Source organism: Cuculus canorus, chromosome 10 (genome assembly GCF_017976375.1).
Source record: "Cuculus canorus isolate bCucCan1 chromosome 10, bCucCan1.pri, whole genome shotgun sequence".
Taxonomy (NCBI): Eukaryota; Metazoa; Chordata; class Aves; order Cuculiformes; family Cuculidae; genus Cuculus; species Cuculus canorus.
This window is the reverse complement of record NC_071410.1, coordinates 1,324,567-1,343,937: the sequence shown is the minus strand read 5'-3', so window position 1 is coordinate 1,343,937 and position 19,371 is coordinate 1,324,567. Positions and strand designations below refer to the sequence as shown.

At 52.5% G+C, this 19,371-nt stretch overlaps 2 protein-coding genes across 3 annotated transcripts in view; both read right to left on the bottom strand.

Annotated features, from left to right (window-relative positions):
- The window catches only part of ARR3 (arrestin 3), a 349,343-nt gene that overhangs the window by 142,984 nt on the left and 186,988 nt on the right, over positions 1–19,371 (bottom strand). The window lies entirely within an intron of this gene.
- The window catches only part of NALF2 (NALCN channel auxiliary factor 2), a 28,006-nt gene continuing 20,065 nt past the window's right edge, over positions 11,431–19,371 (bottom strand). For both annotated transcript variants that reach the window (XM_054076016.1, XM_009555312.2), the window contains exon 3: positions 11,431–19,098. In XM_054076016.1, coding sequence (XP_053931991.1) covers positions 18,701–19,098 — 398 coding nt within the window. In that variant the 3' untranslated portion in view covers positions 11,431–18,700. The remainder of the gene's footprint in view (positions 19,099–19,371) is intronic.

Sequence of the window (19,371 nt, the reverse complement as noted above, 5' to 3'; positions counted from 1 at the left end):
TCTAGACCGGGAGAACCAGGAGCATGCCTGGTACCAGGGCCGATTTGCTGCAGCCCCCGCGAGCACCCGAGGGCCTGGGGCCGCCCGAGGCAAATCATCGCTCAATATGAGTTTCCTTGCCCGGCGGCCGCACGTGAGGAGGGTTCTCTGCAGAGAGAAAGCAGAGGAGAGCTTTGAGAGCAGCTGCAAAGATCCTCAAAGCTCATCGGAGGACTTTAATGCTGTAAGCGCCGCTTGGAAGGTGAGCACAGCCAAGCACTGGGTGCCCAGAAGGGAGTTTGGATGTTTTGAGGCGCCTTTTCTAAGGTTTCTCACTGCTCGAAACCAATCAGAAGTGGGAAGCAGCTTGGGCAAAGGTTAAGCGGGAAGAAGTGTGGGGTTTGAGAGACAAGACGGTGAACTTGAAAGAAGGCAGGCAGGAATAAACCCCGAGTTTGGGTATACACCCCCCAGAAAACACGGAGTGGGGGAAGACATCCAGAGAGCTGCAGGTTCCTTACTGGAATTCGAGTAACGACCCATCTGCAAACCAGCCCAGCGCAGAGGCGAGACGGAAAGAACAACGTGAGATCACCTTGGTCATGGCGAACACAACGTAGAACACGTATGGAAAGTATAAATCAGACCTGGCCCCCGATACCGAGTGTAAAAGAAGAGCGGGAGCGTGTGGGGAGAGAGCTGGAAGAAGGAAGGCTCCGGCCACAGGGGAGCACGAGGACAGACAGCGAGTGGCGTGGGAGACAAGGGAACATCAACAAGGATGTCAGCAAACAAGGAGAGAAAAACCAGGTGGTTCTTCTCAGCCAGCAGGAACACGTACAGCCGGGACAGAAGCGAACAGAAGGGTTGGGGCTGTTTCAGTGGAAAATTAGACTTTTAAAAACCCTGAGTTTCAGTCAGGCAACTGCAAACAGCAGCGATGGGTAGGAGGAAGGAAGGGAGAGGGCAGAGAGACAGCGACAGGAGGATTTGTGCCCACAGCCGGGCCTAACGGAGGTGAGGATTTAGCCAAATCGTTGGGGTATTTGGATCACGGGGGATTTGTGGGGTCTGGGAGAGCCTGAAAGACTGGGAGAGGAGGAAAACCTGTTGGGAAATTAGTGCAGAGGCCACACAGCTTGGCTAAATATGCCCAGAGCATTGCAGGTAATCAAGGTGTCTGTTAGCACCCGGGTGGTGGGATGGGAAGGACAGCTAACAGGGACTTGTAGAGGGAGGAACCCCTGGCTGAGAGGGGAGGCTCCTTAAATGAGCATTTGCACCACCAGGAGCCGTTTGTCCACAGTTTACAGTCAAGGAACAAGATATCAAAAGGAGCTCTGCAAAAGCCTTTGCTGTTCTAGTGCCAATTGGTCATTTTACTTGATAACAAAACAGAGAGCGAGACTAATATGTTTCTGTGTGATGCTTACATGGCACAGGCTGCAAGGAAGTTTGAATACAGCATTAACCCCCCATCCTCTCTCCCAGCAGTTACCACATTTTCGAGCATCGTGCAGGCTTCTTGTAAGGGAAGGTTTTCTACAACCAAGCAGCAGCTCAAAACACCTTCAAAGGATGCTTCAGTTGCAGAACTCCAGAATTCTGCACTACTGGAATAAACAGACTCATTTCTTGTTAGCAAAAATGTGTAGATTCTGATGCTTCTTATTTCAATTAATATGCTTTCTTCTAAGCTGAGACAGACTGCTTTAAAGCTGATGGTTAAAAAAGCGCATTTACTTTTGCCCCAGACCCAAGAGAAGTCCTCACACACTGACCATGGTGAAGCCCCACAGAGGCCTTGCCTCTTGTTATTTTCATTTCTCGTGCATTAAGCATTGCTGCCAGCTTCAGGCTTCACTGGGAGCCAGTCCCTCCCCTACTTCTGATGATGTTTCCTTGGCGAACCATGGATCTCTTGATCTGCTGAACACAGCCAGTGTCCTTTCTGTTACAATTTCATCTCCTTTGCTGTGCCATCCCTGTCAAACTTCATTACATGGATGAAGAACCTCAAAGATTTAAGTTGTCTTCTCTAGCCCAGCCTCATCACTCCAATGAATCCGGGTCCAGGAGGGGCAGGAGCCAGAGGCTGCAGAACCGACACGGATTTGTGATGCTTTGGATGGGCTGATCAAAGGCAGGGTCCACAACAGGAAAATAAAGAACAGCTCGTTTTAATCAGAAAAAAAGCCTCTCTTCATTCACAAGGCAGAGGTCCCCCCACCCAAATTCTGCCTCTTTATATCTGCTCAGCTTTATTGGGTCCAGCTGCCTCCACTTCCCCCTCCCGCCTCCCCCTTGAGCAATGGAGAGAAATCTAGGAAAAAAGAAACGTCCCAAAAATAAAGGCATTGTTCCCTCCAGCCCCATAGTGGGGCAGAGTCCTCGGGAGGACTCTGAGGCTGAAGGGGAGAGGAATGCAGAGGTAATGTCTCTGGTGCCAGGGGACTTTTTCCTCTTGATTCCTACCCTTGCTGTTTTTTTCCAGCATCCCAGTGCCATGGAGCATTCGGGTCCAAGCAGGATTGAGCCAAAGATGGGAGGAGGACCTGCTACAGCAGCCTTGTCTGTTTAGAAGATCTCCCTGTCTTTTGGAATGAATAGAACTCTCTCAGCATAACACAGGGCACTTTATGGGAGGTGGGGGTGCCAGTTGCTATGCATATTTAACAGATCAGGGAACCTCTTAGAAGGAGGCTGTAAAGAAGATTTTAGCCCACTTACCATTCACATTTTGGAACCGGCTGTAATATTTGTGGCAGCAGCAGAGTAGGTTTTAACATGTATGACCTAAAAGCTTTGGAATTCATGGTTTTTCTTTGAGGAAAGCTCCACTGAATTGCAGGAAAGCATCTCTTACTCTCTCAGTGATGTTAGCAACAACATTAACACAATAAAGTCTCCCGAAACCTGACTTCACGGCACAGGGCAGAATGTCCTCAGACTCATTTATAAGCCCTTAGGACGAGGATCCTGACTGCCACAAGCCCTCCCTACATCGCTGCAATCGCAGTTATTTTTCCTCGGTGGGAGCTGAGATGTTGCATGCGATCTGGTTCGCTTTAGATTGCCTTTTCCAGTAACTTTGAGCTCTGCCTGGGCAGCAAAGCAGTTATTTGACTGCTTCCACATGGCAGGGACTGAGCAGTGTATCCACACTGTAAGAGCGACCTGCACTAAGCAATCGCATCCGTAGGCTGCCTCTTCCCTGGCTCTGCCCAGGACTCTTCTGAGAATTCCCTTCTCCCATGCCATCACTATTGCTCTCAGATAGCCTTCCCCTCCCATCTTTCTTTGTGAATTCTCACAACCGTCATTTAAAACATCACCTGCCGAGCTGCTCACCCCCTCCCCAGCTCTGCTGCACCAGGATCACCCCATTGCCCCCACTTGACCGGCAATCCCCATAACTGGCCTGGAGGAGATGTGCAAGGCAAGGCGATCGGAAAACACCCAATACCCAGTGGCAGCTAAACAGCCGCTGCATTTTAAGCCTGAATTATTCTTTTCTCGCAAGCCCTGGGCAGTGTTTATGGCGTGCAGTACATGCAGCATCACTCAAGGGCCCATTTTACAACATTAAATATGAAGAAAGGGAAAGCAAACCCTACAATTCTATTATTCTACCACTATGTATTGACAGACATTTTCCCTCTGAGACACGCTAATGAATATGAACAAGCAAAAATAATAACAAAAATAGTTACTTATGATTGTGTTCCTTTCACAGCAAGAAAAAAAAAAAAGCCTCTGTTGACTTGCTGTGCTTATTTTCACATCCTTCCCTCCATATTACTGGTTCGTAACAATTAGCAGCAGGTTTAGATCCAGCTTTCCTGTACAGACAAGCCTTTGCTTCGCTTTCTGTTCCGAAGGGGGATGGAGGCCTCCGTGCTCAGCCGGCGTTGCTATTTCTCCTCACTACAGAGCACACAAGGAGGAGGTTTGGCCAAAGCAGCCTAAGTTAAACCTAAACACAGCCTCTTCTGGAGAGTGTGACTAGGATGCTGCTCTTGGTTCTGTCGTATGTTTATTTATATGTTATTTGGTGATAATGAAAAACAAATGTCAGGAATCTATTCAGTTCTTAAACTTTTATAGACTTATTGTCTTTATTCTCAACTGTGCGACTGTCTCTCAGCCTCCCCCTCCCTCGGACACATGGAAGAGCAGTGACCAGCCTCAGCTGCGCTCTTACTCATCCTGGCAGGAACAATGCTGTTCCACACCACGTTATACAACATCCCCAGCACTCGCTGCCTCATCGCCCCAGACCCTCTGGCTCCCCACGTCCCGGGTCGCTCGGGAGAGTGGGCAGCAAAGGACTCTTCCAAGTTATTGTCCGGGAGTGCCAGTTCCACCCCCACGTCACAGGCAGAGTCCGTGCTCAAAATACAGTCGTGTCAGCAGAGTTAATCCTAAATTACATAAGGCCAATGTCTGTGAGGTAATTGGGCTCGAATACCACCTTGTGCTCACATGTCTTTCCACCGACACCATCCAGTCTGTGTGAGGCTCTTCGCAGCCCAGCGCTGCCCTGGCCTACGGGTCAACACACCTGAAGCTTTGGTACTCACCTGACTAAACCCCGAGAGGGAAAGCCACAGCTTTTCTCGCCCTGCTGCAGCTCCTCAGGGTGTTCCCAGGTGTCCATGAGGACAGCAGCTCTCGCTGAGCTTTGCCCCGCGTGGGCAGTGGCTCTGATCGATGGGCCCCTCACCACAAGACCCCTCACCACAAGAAGGATGTTGAGGCTCTGGAGTGTGTCCAGAGAAGAGCAACAAAGCTGGTGAGGGGCTGGAGAACGTCTGACGAGGAGCGGCTGAGAGAGCTGGGGGTGTTCAGCCTGGAGAAGAGGAGGCTGAGGGGAGACCTTATTACTCTCTACAACTACCTGAAAGGAGGTTGTGGAGAGGAGGGAGCTGGGCTCTGCTCCCAAGTGACAGGGGACAGGACAAGGGGGAATGGCCTGAAGCTCCACCAGGGGAGGGTCAGGTTGGATATCAGAAAAAAATTCTTCACAGAAAGAGTCATTGGGTACTGGAACAGCTGCCCAGGGAGGGGGTCGAGTCGCCTTCCCTGGAGGTGTTTAAGGAACGGGTGGATGAAGTGCTGAGGGACATGGTTTAGGGAGTGCTAGGAATGGTTGGACTCGATGATCCAGTGGGTCCTTTCCAACCTTGTGATTCTGTGATTCTGTGATGTCCCATCTCCCCCTCGCTGAGCCCGTTTGTAGAGCAGCGACACGCAGGGATGATGGCCGTGGGCTCCATGCGAAGCACCATCGCTTGTTATGTCGTGGGCTGTAGTGTCCCTTCTTTGTCACGCAGTGGGATTGTCACAGGAGCCCTCATGCCTTCTGGAGCCACCCCTGGACCCACCAACCACAGGTCCCTGCAAGGAACGCTCGTCCCGTCTTCCCTCAGGCCTGCAGCTTCCACACCTCTGCTGCAGAAATAGGTTAAAAACACTTCATTATTAGCACGAAGAAGCCCAGGGCCTCAGGTAAGGTAAAAGGGTAAAGAGCTGGAGCCCTGCCTTTGGAAAGGACAAATCCCGGGGATTTACATCAAAGCAGGAGCGGTTGTAAGGAGGACATATGGAACTATCTTCTTCTGCTCACATCTCCGGTTATTGGAAACTGCGCTCCCAAGGCCCTGACCGGGCTGCGGGACCCCCGCCTCAGGGGCTCAGTTTCCAGGTGAGCAGGGAGTCCAGCGATTTCCCAGCTCGAGACCGCTAATACTACATGACAGCAATAACCAGGGGAAGGAAAGCCTAAGCGTTTGTTCTTCGATGCGTCCCAGCAGCTGCAGATTTAAGGGAGGAAAAAAAGATCACAGGGCTGAGACGTAATATCCTAGAGTAACACAGCCCCAAAGCAGCAATTTCCTCTGCGGAGACCCCATCGGATCAAGGCTCGATAAAAGCAGGCGGTGTGCGCATCGTTAGGGGATCTGGAAAGGGGCAGTAGCCATTTGTTAGGGGGTGGAAAAGGAGAAATTAAATTGCTTCTTACAAAGGCATATTTCAAGCAGCAAACAGGCACAGCTCTAACGAGCACCGCTCGTCTGCGTCTCTTTTATCAGCGGCCGGGACTCCATAAGCTCTGGATTGCCAGTGTGGGAAACGCGGCATTTCCAGGCTAAAGCGGCCAATGCGAACATGTGCATTTCATCTCAGCATAAAAAAAATGATTGAAAAATAGCAAACCATGTAATTTTTGAAAGGAGTAATTTTTGAAAGGAGTAATTTGTGATTTGAAATAACATACTCTTGGATGTGAGGGCCGGTTTCTCTGCATCCATTGGGTGAGGACATCTGCTTTATTTCAAAGAGATCTGAAGAGGTAAGACTTGACAGCTCTTTGTTGCAATCTTTGCTATCTCCTTCGTATACCTAAATTACATTTATTGATATACAACGCTGACGTTTCTGTAATACTCCTAAATCTCATAACCTTCTGTTTCACATTCACAGTCTCCTACCACTTGAGTTGCTATTATTATTTTTACCAGTCCCAAGGGTGTGCTAGTGTCTCTTCGGATGAATTAGAAAGACTTTTATGTAAAACTTACAGTTTATATAAAAGAGGTTCTCTCTTTAGCTTCCCAACACCACCCCCAATGCCAACGGAGTGACAGCTTCTAGCACAGACACATCCAGGACACGTCTCCACGGCATCAGCGCTGATGCTAGGCTTGTTCACAACCAGCCTGGGAGGATCTGAAAGGTTGTTAGAAACAGTAGCAATTTTCCTCAAAAGAGGGGGGAAAAAAGTGCCAAATGTTGACAAGCGTTTGAAGACGAACATGTCAGGAGGTCTTCTGAAAGCAAGATGTTCCTCCAAGCTGGCCGCAGGCTTACCTGTGGCTTTACTGGAGGCTGGGTGCTCCCCTGGGCTTCACACCTAGCGATGGGAGAAACATTTTTGGGGGAAGACTGAGCAATAGCTGAGTTTTCGAGGAACGAACTTTGGGTACAAGTCCAAAGGGCTGTGTGAGGGATGGGTCCGTGTTGGCTGGCACTGAGTGAACACACACGGCGTCCTGGATGTGCCGTGCAGCAGGGCAGTGTTGCTCCCCTAACAGCACCAAACTCGCCTCCCAGATCTCCTTCCTTGAACCCTCACCTTCACCGGCTGAAGTGTCTCGGTTGCTGTCATCAGGAGTGATATTTCTCCATGTACAACTGAATTCATAACAGGGATTAAATGTTTGTGCAGGAGGAAACAACACTGGATTGCTTTTTGGATAATACAGTTGGACTGGAAATAACTCCTAACGAAGCACATCCCACCTTCCAGATCTGTTTGCTCACCGGGGCAAAAGGAGGAGGGCTGTGCCCAGTCCCTCCCAAACTCAACCTAACCTCTGGCACTACGTGAGGAGACAAACATAGGATGGGAGCAGCCCGTTCCTGCTGCCCTGCGCCACATCCTCTCAGCAGCTGCGGATCTGCCCGTTGGTGAAAGGGGAAGGCGGTGAGCAGGGCCATCCCTCTTCCAGCACTTCACTCATAGGCTTTTCAATTTATTTTGTACCGGGCCCTACGTCTCACCCGCTGCGGTTTAACTAATGGGGATTGGGGTAAACTCCTGGTTCAGAGCCATCGCATGAGAAAGGATGATCATCCAAGTCCCACGTGGCACCAGCAACACCTTCCTCTGTGCCTCATACACTTCTTGAAATCTCTATAAATACAGATGAAAGAGAGGAAAGGAACTTCTATTGCTTTCATATGAAGGCAGAAAAAACAGCCCTTCCCAACGCTTTCCTATCAAGGCGTTTCACTTCAACACAATTAGAGCCGATTTCATAAAGACACTGATATTTTCAGCGGAGGAAACACACTTTGATCTTCCTCAGTTACCAAAACTGAGGATGACCCGGACCATCGTGCAGGGTGAAGGCCATGACCTAAAGCAGGCAAAGGAGAGACCAGAAGAGAAAGAAGTCACTCAGTAAAACTGGCTCATGACATCCGACTTCTAAACCTATCCTCTACAGCCCATCCAGGCACCTCCTGCTCTGCCACGGCAAGGGGGTTGCTCATGAAAAATGAGCTGCAAGCTCTTACTTAACGCAAATTTTAGACAAAAAGAAGAGAACAAAGGAGTCCTCCAGGCAAAAAAATGTGGAAAATTGTGATCATTAATAATTTCTCCAACTCATAACTACAAGATTTTCATCAGTTTCCTGAGGTGGCGTCACACTAACTTCCCAGTCACAAAATCCATGAACCCACAAAAAATACCTGTTTGATCACATAAAAATAAAGGAAGAGCTCCTTGCCAGGAGTAGAGCACTCCGATTCCAGTATATCCAGACATACAGACTTTGAAAGGTCTGGAAACATCCTTGAGCTTCCTGGAAGGTGGAAAACACAGCCCGAGACTGTATTCTTATAGTAAAGAGTAGGAAGGACAACAAAACAGCATGCTCTTCAGGGTTTAGTCTCCCATGTTCAAATGCCGGTGTGAAAATTGAGGCCCCAAGAACACCGTGAGATCTGTGATAAGAAGCTGCAGGACTTCCAGGAGTCCTCTTCCAGGAGTCCTCTTCCAGGAGCACTCCTCTGCCCACGGAGGACAGAGAAGCTTCAGGAGCTCTGAAGATGTTCAGAAACATAGAAAGAAAGTGCACTCCTAGCTCACATCGGGAAGAGATTTCGTTGGAAACGCAGGCTCACCTATGATTTCAGTCTCATCTCACCTCCAGGCCTGGAGTTCGGTTCGTGTCTGCAGCGCTTTGCATTGTTTTCTCAGGGGTGCAGGCAGCACTTTTCATGCTCTTCCCAGTGGAATTATTTTTCACGCTGCCCGTTTCAGAGATGCTTGTTGTCTGTTAAATCAGGAGAGGTCTAGAGAACACGGGTAAGGGATGCAGGCTGTCCAGTGACAAGAGACAGAGGCATGGAGAGGAGCTGCCAAGAACAAATACCTTCTCAAGCATGCAGCACGGCACTCCGGCAATCGCTGCCACCAGAAAAGGGATACCAGGGGAGTCACTGGATCCAAGAACGCAGCTATACAAATCCAGCAGTTCAACATCATCCCAGAACTGTTACATAAAGCGATACCAGGAAATCCCTTGCATTTGGCCCAGAAATCCCATTAATTGCATGTTGGCATATGGTTATTTCAGGAGCAGCACTGCTTTATGCTTGCCTTGCTCCTGCCCACCGTCCCTGAGCACCTGCGGAGCAGCACAGCCCGCACCCAGCCCAGAACCACTACCGTGTTATCTCCTCCGGGCTCCAGCTACATCTCCCACCCTTTGGCTCTGTTCCCCTCCCAGGCCAGCGACTCCACCTTTCAGCCTCCACACCCCCTGTGCCTCGAAAGGCTCCACAGCCACCAGTGGCCACTGGCGAGTGCAGGGAGATGCCAGCCCCTGCCTCCTCACCTGGAGCACGAGGTTGGGAGGAACACACCACAGCCCATCCTGCCAGCAGTGCTTCCAAAAGAAAGAGCTCCCAAGCGCATTTCCTGCGCAGCCCAGTGCGGTGCTGTCCCGACAGCGTTTAAGAGCTCCACAGAATCACAGAATCACAGGGTTGGAAAGGACCCATTGGATCATCGAGTCCAACCATTCCTAACACTCCCTAAACCATGTCCCTCAGCACTTCATCCACCCGTTCCTTAAACACCTCCAGGGAAGGCGACTCGACCCCCTCCCTGGGCAGCTGTTCCAGTGCCGATGACTCTTTCTGTGAAGAATTTTTTTCTGATATCCAACCTGAACCTCCCCTGGCGGAGCTTCAGGCCATTCCCTCTTGTCCTGTCCCCTGTCACTTGGGAGCAGAGCCCAGCTCCCTCCTCTCCACAACCTCCTTTCAGGTAGTTGTAGAGAGCAATAAGGTCTCCCCTCAGCCTCCTCTTCTCCGGGCTAAACACCCCCAGCTCTCTCAGCCACTCCTCATAAGACTTGTTCTCCAGCCCCTCAGCAGCTTCGTTGCTCTTCTCTGGACACGCTCCAGAGCCTCAACATCCTTCTTGTGGTGAGGGGCCCAGAACTGAACACAGTACTCGAGGTGCGGTCTCACCAGTGCCGAGTACAGAGGGAGAATAACCTCCCTGGACCTGCTGGTCACACCGGTTCTGATCCAAGCCAAGATGCCATTGGCCTTCTTGGCCACCTGGGCACACTGCTGGCTCATGTTCAGTCGGCTGTCAACCAGCACCCCCAGGTCCTTCTCTTCCGTGCAGCAGGAAGGTCCTTCTCTTCCTCCAGCCCTGCGCAGGGCTATTCTACGCAGTCTATAAAGCCCCGGTGAGGGCCCGGTGTCTCCTGGTGTGCGTGAGGGGCTGAGGTGGGTCTCAGTGCCCTCAGCAGGGTCTGTGCTAAGCGGAGGCACCTGAGCGCTGCTCGCGGAGCCTCTGTCGGAGCTCCTCTGCTGGGCTGTGGGGCGATGTGAGCCCCTCACGCACACCAGGAGCATCTCCCGTTTGTGTCGGCTGGACATCACGCTTTGACATTAAAAATTCACCTTCACGCCCAGCCCCTGCTCCAGCTCCTCTCCTTGGGGAACTCCAGTGAATATAAACTTGTTTTCCATCCTGAGCCACAAAGAAAACCTCTCTCGTGTAGATGATTTCAGCTGGGCAGAGGGGATTGAGAACCGTGTTTGGGGCCAGAAAATGACATCTCCCGCTCTAGCTGCGATCTATCCTGCTAATTATCCGTCCTTCCAGGCTCTCACGCAGTTTCCAAGCAGCCTCCTGCTCCCTGGTCGCGCTCTCCACACCTCCTCTCCTGCGCCCACCACTCCTCCTCTGCCCATCTCATGGCAGAGCCGATGCTCAGCGCCCTCCCCATCACATTTGCCTTCTCTGTCCAGTTTCACCTCTTTCTTTTTTTTGCTTTCTTTTCCTCATCTTCTTTCCAAACTCAGAATTCTCAGCTCGGGGTAGGAATGGCCAAAGTGTAACTTCAGAGTTTTATTACATGGCCTTTTCCAGCCTGGCACGCAGCGTTCAATTTGGAGCGGAGTGTCCTCGCGCTGTTGCATGCCGAGATCTGTTGTCCAGACGAATTAATTCCAGATTATATGTGGGTGTGGACTTCAGCTGGGCAAAATTTGGATACCCTGGTTTAGTCATTATTCTCTGATGAATCTCTTGGTGACAGTCTTTGCTCCTATTGTTCCGAGGTGAGCCCCGTGGCAAGAAATGTGAAGGCAAGAAACAAAAGAATATAAAGAAAGGTTACGAAATCAAATTCAGTGAGGCAGGGTTATTGTCCCTCCATTCTGCCTCTTTCTGTCCTCCATTTGAGATTGGATTTTGCAGGAAGAAGACGCCCGTAGGACACGGAGATGGAGCTGGCAGGGCAGGTTGTGGTGGGAGCGGGCAGCCCGTCCCACCGCCGCGACCTGCGCCGCCCCAAGCAAAGCGCAGAGAGAGGGAAATTATCATCAACTCTTAACATTTTATTTCTTTACTGGGTTAAACACGGAGCGGAGAAAACCTCTGCCCCAAAATACAACAGAACTGAAAGCATTACAGGTACAGAGACTATTGAACACAGAGAGTAGTAGGATAATATTTTTAATACAACTGAATTATAGCATGGTTTTGTGTTTTTGTTGGGTTTTTTTTTTTTGTTTGTTTGTTTTTTGTCAAACCATTTTGGAAAATAAATGTAATAGGAACTAGTGCAAAAAAGTTCTAAACATGAAGCACAGTGTATAAAATGGCATAAGAAAACTGTCCCCTCGAGGACACAGTCACTTTCTTATGACAGAGGGGAGAAAGAGAAACAGAAGGGGGGGTGGGAACAGAGAGGGAGGGGCCGGGAGGCGGAGGGAGAAAGCTGGAAAGAAAGACAAACCGGGCAGGGGGATTAGAAAGAATATTTTGACTTCAGCAGTATGGTTTTGTTTCACCCCGCTACCGCGTGCTGTAAAAGGACCTTTTTTTTTCCCCATAGGTCTGAGCTCTGTAACCACCGACATGTCACAAGCACTTGAGAAGGGTTGGGTCAGCAGCACCCAGCTCGCGCCCCGGCAACGCCACCCCGGACGGGTCCCCCGCGCCCACCGGGACCCCTCGGCAGCAGCGCAGCAGCATCTCCCACGCTCCGAGAGGAGAAGGGGCTCCCTTTGGGGCTCCCTTCCATCCCCTCCCCTCCAAACACTCCTCGTGGAACTGCAGTGTTTGCTTTTCTCACCTTGCAGCATCCCTGCCAGATCCCCTTTCTGCCAAATTTAAACTCCCACGGACACGCGGGAGCATCTCCTGGTTTGAAGGCATCCCGTATCTGTGACGTCTGAAGGTACTGGAGGCCAGAGGAAGCCGGATTCAGTTTGGCTTGGACAAGAAAATACGGTTTAGGGAGAGGGATGGCTGGGGCACCGGCTGAGGACCTGGAGAAGGTGAGATGCTTCCTCCCAGGCTGTAGCACCTCGGCAGCCAATTCCCAAGGGGAACATGACCGAGCAGTTCCCAAGGTGTGTCCCCTCGGACCGAAACCATCCCCGTAAGAAAGGCAGCTCTCCATTTCGCTTCCACCCCGGAGCCGCTCAGCCCACTGCCCCCAAGAAACCAGCTGGATGCTATTTTAAGCAGAGCTGGGTGGAATTCCTTACAAATTGCTATTCTCTCCCAATCCACTGCCACCAGTTCCAACTGTGCGAGCAGAAAAAGTGTCATGGAATTATTTTTTTTTTCACTTTATTTTTTAAAAATGAAAGGTTTTGTGGGAAAGGGCTGGTCCTGATCCCTTTCTCAATTGGGAGAAGATTGGCCATAATCATCAATATGGGTTGTTTTGACAAGTTTCAAATTAAAAAAAAAAAAATAGCTGTCTGGCTTGAAACATCTTTTTGTTTCACAACTGAAGCACGTACAGTTCCCAAATAAATAGGTTTAAAAATGGTAAAACCAACCCCAAATTTCATAAGCCAAACTTATTTTTTGGGGGAGGAGGGGAGTTTCAGTTTCCAACAAGCGAAGCTGCCAACTTCCTGGGCTGAAAAAGGAAAATCATCATCATCAAGTGCTAACGGGAGGGGGAAACACTCCTGACCTTGTTTTGAGCAAAAGCACTGGATAGGCTGCACACAAAAGGCAGCCGGAGGGATGGGGATGGCATGGCAGCCCATCGCCTGCCTCTCAGCACCGGGGCCCGCAAGAAAATCCCAACAACCTTTAAAAAGAATGATTATTATTTTTTTACTATTGGTATTTGAAAATGATTTATGCTTTGGGTACGGGCACAGCGTTCCCGCTGCTCCTTCCCTCCCAGCAGCGCAGAACTGAAGGTCCCTGTGGAAACGGCCCTGGAGCAGCTGATGGTGCTGAGCTCCCTCCTTCCCCCGTGCCCAGCGCTCCGCAGGCAGCGGGACCAGCACCCACCCAGGCACCCACGCGTGGGACCCCAGAGCCCTGCTTTGAGGAGGATGCTTGAGACGGACCACTGCCTCTTGGCCTGGGGCTGCCGGAATCACACAATCATCGACTGGTTTGGGGTGGAAGGGACCTCAAAGTCCATCCAACACCTCCCACTGGGGTCAGGTTGCTCAAAACCCCATCCAACCCGGCCTCGGAGGGTGTAAACCGCTGGGATTTTCATCATTCAAATCCCACTCCTGGCTGGCGCTGAGGACAAGAGGAGCAGGCTTTCCCATCTCCCTCCCAGCAGCGACGCGCAGGATGGGGAGCAGTCGCCCAAAGAGCCGCACAGACTGAGAACACACAGAAAGCTTCATTCCCAGAATCCTGACTAAAGGATGCTCGGATCTCTGCAGCCCCCTTGAGCTGCCATGATCCAGAGGCCTGGAAAAGGCTTCTCCAGGGGAAGGAGTGATGGTGGGTTTCATGCTGTAGGTACCTGTCCCCCTGCCGGGTGTCTGATGGGCTGAAGTGGGTGGTCACCAACGTCCGTCCTGCCTGCGCGTCAGACGCTGCCCCTCCTCACCTTTCAAGTGTGATTTAAGAAAGATTTATGCCCCTGTGGATGGGGAGCCACAGGGCAGCACACGAAGTCTATAAACAAAATTGTCTGCCACATCACATAGATTTTAACAAGGATTTTTTTGTGGAATCTGCGCATTTCTCTCCCGAATTTGTCTCTATCCATGCTACAGGCGGTCCTGCCCAGGGTGGCAGGAGGGATCACACTCTAATCCATCACAAGCCACTGCACGACTTGTTGAGGGCAGAGCCTTCAATCCTGAGGCTGAGCACAAGGCAGGGCCCTTCCCTGAGGAGGGGGTCCCTGTCCCTCTGTCCCTCTGTCCCCCTGTCCCTCTGCTCACGCCCTGCGCATCACCTGCCTCCCCTGCAAAGGCGGCATGGGGGTGACCCTGCGGGCCAGAAGGGACGGACAGGGCTCCGCAACGGGAAGCTCCATCACATCTCCGAGGAGGATCCCGCCCCGGGAGCAGCAGATATCAGGGATTTTCTTTTTTCCTTTCTCAAACGTGGGCAGAGGAACCGTCTCCCAGCATCGCCTGCAGTCCTGAGTGGCAGTGAATGAACTGCCCTGACATCTCCTATTGAAGCAAAGCAAAATGTGTTGAACAAAAACCATTTCAAGATGTTTTCTGAGTGTTGCCAAGTTACTCAACATGTTCTGCTTTAGTTGTCAGATGCTTTCAAAGCGATTTCCCTAACGCAGAGCACGAATGGTGAGGGCTCTCCCTGGGAATCTTTTGCCTGGGGCTTCCATGGATCTGTATTTTCATAAGAAAAAGGCTCAACTAATGATTAATCTTCACCAGAGGAAGCAGGGCCTTTCTTTGGGATTTTTCTTCGGTTATTTTTAATTAATTTGTACAACTGGCAGTTACATTAAAGTGCAAAACCCAGGGCTAATGCTCCAGCCGGGCTACCTTCCCTCCCGCCCACTCTGCCCATTCCTGCATCCCGCGGGGACAGCATCGCCCCGCGGCCTCCCGGGCAAAGCAGCGGCAGCCTCTCCACAGGGAGGAATCCCTGCTTTCCCATGGGCATTTTTGTCTGAGCATAAAGTTGGGAAAAGGAAAACTGAAGGAAAAGTGGATTTTCACATATTAATCCAAACGTGTGGCCCCTTCTTTGGGGAGAAGAAATAAGATTACTGAATGAAAAGGAGAAAGCGTCTCGGTTTTGAACTCCAAGTAGGATAAATCCTGGTGTTTTCCAAGGTCCCAGGTGGCTGCAGGAGCAGGAAGGGTGCACAGGAGGGGCTGGGGCTGTGCCTCTCGCTCCTCATCGCAGGCACAGCCACCTCACGCTGCCGTAACAACCGTGACAGTGGCACCTACCAAGACAACGGTAACGTCTCCTTTCTGGGCGTTTTGCTTCACGGCAAAGAGAAAGCTAATCTGGATGGAGGATTATTATGGTTCTAATGTCAGAGCAAAGAGAAGATTTTTATGCGATGGGCTTGTAATGCTGGACTGCGACAGACAGCGCTTCCAGCTGCTCCGGCCTCTTCTGTGAACAGCCTGGTCTGGATTCATTTAATGAGATTGGCAAAGTGTTGAATGCAGCATATGGTGCCCTAAAACCACAGAACTTATTGACAGCAGCCCAGACTCGCGAAATAAAAGAACTCCTTCCAAAAACCTCAGTCTGTGAAGACTCAGCACTTTCCTTCCAGTCACACTAGGTAAGAGCCCAGCCCTGCGCCTGCCAGCACGGCTCCGCACCCCGCGCTGCCCCTGCCCGCGGAGCCGGCAGCCTCTGGGCTGACCCAGCACCTCATCCTCAAGTGAACACCTCCTGCGAAGCCGGAGCTTGGACAATGTGTGTATCTCCTCTAGCTACGGCAAAACTGCCCTGCAGAGCCTCCACACTCCCCAGCTAATGAGGCTGATGCAGCGGCACCTCCTCACTCATCACACTAAGACCCCCTCTTCCCAAAGGGCTCAGCTTCCAGACTCAGTGGGACATAGCACCGGCTCCCTACCTCCTGAGATGCAGCTCATCAGCTGATGTTATGGAAGCTGAAAACATTTGTCACCCCTTCTAACTTATCCCAGCAAACCCCTGTCACCTCCCCTAGTCCCTGAAGAGGACTTGGGCTGTTTGACCTCACTCCCACAGCTCTGTGGAAATCGCCCACCACAAAACCTCGGCACCCAGTGCCACCAAACCCCCCCGAGCCTGGACCAACACCGAAGCACGGGGCCATCGCTCTGCTCGCCGGCGGTGCAGAGGAGCCTTAGGGCAGGCAGAAGGACGGGTACCCCTCAAGAACGGTCTTTGTGCTGGATTCACACACGCACGGTGCAGAAGAGCCAGACCGTACCGCCGCCCCGTCTGCGAGCGCGCAGGCTCGGGCGCTGCTCAGTGTCCCCCAGCAGACAATGAATAGGGCTGGTGACTCAGGGCCACTTGCTGACGCACCACACTGGGCTATTCTTCTCTCTCTAGATGAGTTGTTCCAAGATTGGATGCAGCCTATCTCCGAGAGAGGCGCCTGGAATTAGCTTAACTCTTGGCAGTACATGAAAAATCTAATTTCCTTAAGAGCGAACTGGATCCGGCTGTCTCGAGGCAGGAACAGGACCGTGCTCCCTCCCTCGGGCTGGCGGCGTGCTTGCCCCAGTCAGCAAAGCAGCTACACCGCTCACGTCCCAGCAGAACAAACCAGGAGTCACATCCCTATTTGCTGAGCTGTCGCACGTCCGAGTCCTCAGGCTGGTGTAAACTAGACTGAAAATAGACAGATGCTGTGAGGAACAGTCAAAAGAGCACAGTCCTACCTTTTCTGGGTGGCAACAGCAAGGAAATCTGCTCGGGAAACACTCCCTGCATCTTCCATGACCATCATCTCTCCTGCCCGATAACAACCAAGGGACAGCGGGCTTTGTATCTGTGGGACTTTGGTAACAGGTAAATGAGAGCGTGTAAACATCACCCCAAAGCTCTGAGATTCAAGTCAAAGCAGAAATCAAACATTCAGCTACTTCTCAGAGCCTCTTTGGTCTGGAAATGGGCTGGAAACGTCAGGAAACCTGTCCTTCCCATGAGATGCCCGGTACTTCCTTCTTCCAGCCAGGTAGGAAGTAGCTTTGCTCATGGGGCTCTGCTTGGTTTTGCTTCACCTCAACAGACCAGAAGCCACAAAACTCCTACAGTCCTCAACTATGGGATACTTGGGCCCTCACAAGGTGCTGAAATCAATCTGAGATGCAGGACACACCCCCTGCTCCATCCCTGCCTGCCAGCAAGGCTGCAGCAACCCAGCCTGGGCTCTGCCATGGGCTCTCCCACCCAGAGGCAGTATAGAAACAGAAGGACCATCTCATGTCCTCTGTGGGCAACGAGCAGGGTCACATCCATGTGGTGACCAGGACACTTTGCAGCTGACTCGTGCTAAAACGCACCCTCCTCCCTGCCCTCGACCAGACCCAGAATGAACCTTCCCATCTCTGATGCCCGGCCCGAAGACGCAGCCCCATCCCTCGTGCACCACCACACAGCATTCCTGCTGGGAACAGCTCCTAATGGGTGGGGATTTCCTAGGGAAGCAGGGTCTGATGTCTCTTTGGGGCTGAACCCTGGCTATGCCGAGCTCAGGCCCAAGTGACCCAAATGGGGCTGCATCAGCCAGCACCTTGCCCGGCTGCGTCCAGCTGTCCCAGCTGGGCTCCTTGGAAATAGTGGGATCTGGGGAGCATCCACGGATAGAAAGTATTCACAAAACTTTCTTCCCCTGCTGGGCTTTATTAGCGCCTCTTCTTTGTGCGGGAGACTCTCCCTCCCAGCCAGATTTCTCCAGCCCTTTCGCCCAGTTCTCCTGCCATCCAGGCGATGATTTGTAGCTGGGAAGGATGGAAGGATGCCTTCCGATGCCCTGCGTCCAATTGTTACCATGTGCAATCCCACTCTTTGCTGAGCCTGTGCACTGCTGGAGCCACATCTCCCTGTCTCATCCTAGAGCCCTGTCACTCCAGCCAGGAAAGAAGCCAAAAGAGGTTAAACCAAATCATCAGGACAGAGGGACACAGGGATGCTGGGGACCTTCCTGCTCTGCACCTCCTCCCTCCCTCTCCCCCTCCACCTCCTTGCACAGAGGAACAGGAGAGGCAAGGCTGGAGGAGCAGGTTGAGGGGATAACGAGATGAACCCCAAGTAGTACCACAGTGCAGCGTAACACCGCCCCACTCCTGTGCCCCAAATCCCACCAGCGTGGGGATGAGCCCGGGCTGTGCGGCAGGGAATGCCGCGCTGAGGATGCTGCACCCCACAGGGATGATTCTGCCTTGAATTGGTGGGTTTTTCCCGTGGGACAGGAGATGGGCAGGCAAGGCTGTGCGGAGAGGTGCTGCCTCCCTGCCCGCGTGGCCCTTTGGGATGTAGACTGAGAAGGAAAAGAATCGGGAGCTAGGCTGTCAAACCCTTGGCACGTCGCTGGTGGGTACGGTGCGGGCGCCCAAGGCACTCGCGGCAGGTGGCCGGGAGATGCACGGCAGTCCCAGGCAGACCCTCCTTCCAAAGGGACCCCCTCTCCTCTGCTCCCCCCGCCGTACCTTCCTGCGCTGGCGCTGCCTGGCTGCTACTGACCGAACCCTTCTCAACGCCGAGTCCCGCAGCCCTGTGCGCATTAGAGACTCTTCATCACGGGGATGCCCCGCGGCGAGCAGCTCTTGGGGGTATGAGTGGGGGTGGGTGTGCGCGCATCACCCCCAATCCCGTGCCTCCCATTGGAGGAATAGCATGTGCCCCCCTTCGTGGAAAGAGATCTGGCGTTCTTGGAGGTCAGCCTTCCCCTCCGCGTCACTCATCCCGCGCCACGCTCTCCTCCACAGCGGGCAGGGCCTCCAGGCTGAGTCCTCCGCCGCCGCCGTGCACGCTTGAGAAGGACACCATGGTGTGGAGAAGCATCAGGACCAGCACGCAGAGTCTGATCCTGCTGCTGCCGAGGCGAGACCCCGCGGAGACCGGCAGCAAGGATGGCGAGTGGGACTGGTAGTACTGGTGGTGGTGGTGGTAGAGGTGGTAGTGGTTCTGCCGCTGGTGATGGAGGTGGGGGTCGTGGCGGTGGAAATGGAGTGACTCGGACGCTGTGGACGTGGGCGATGAGTTGTCGTTGCTGTCTGGGGGGTGGTCGCAGGAGTCCCATTGCACCTTGCAGCACTTGGCCTCCTCGTCGGGCAGCTGGTTCTCCAGCAGCCCTGCGGGAAGGAAGCAGAGGGAGAGGAGGGGTCAGTGGGAGCCTGCAAACGGGGCTCTGCAGGGTCCGAGTCCTCATGTCTGCCAGCTGTACACTGAGGGATGGGCAGAGCCCGAGAACCCTGACACCCACAGCCCCCTGGAGCGGTGTGCAGGCAGAGAGCACAGCCCTGGGGCGTGCTCAGGGCACCCCAGACCCTGCTGGTGGCAGGTAAATGTCCCAGCCCTGCTTTAATCCCATCACCTTCATCCCTTACGTGTTTCTTTTACCATTC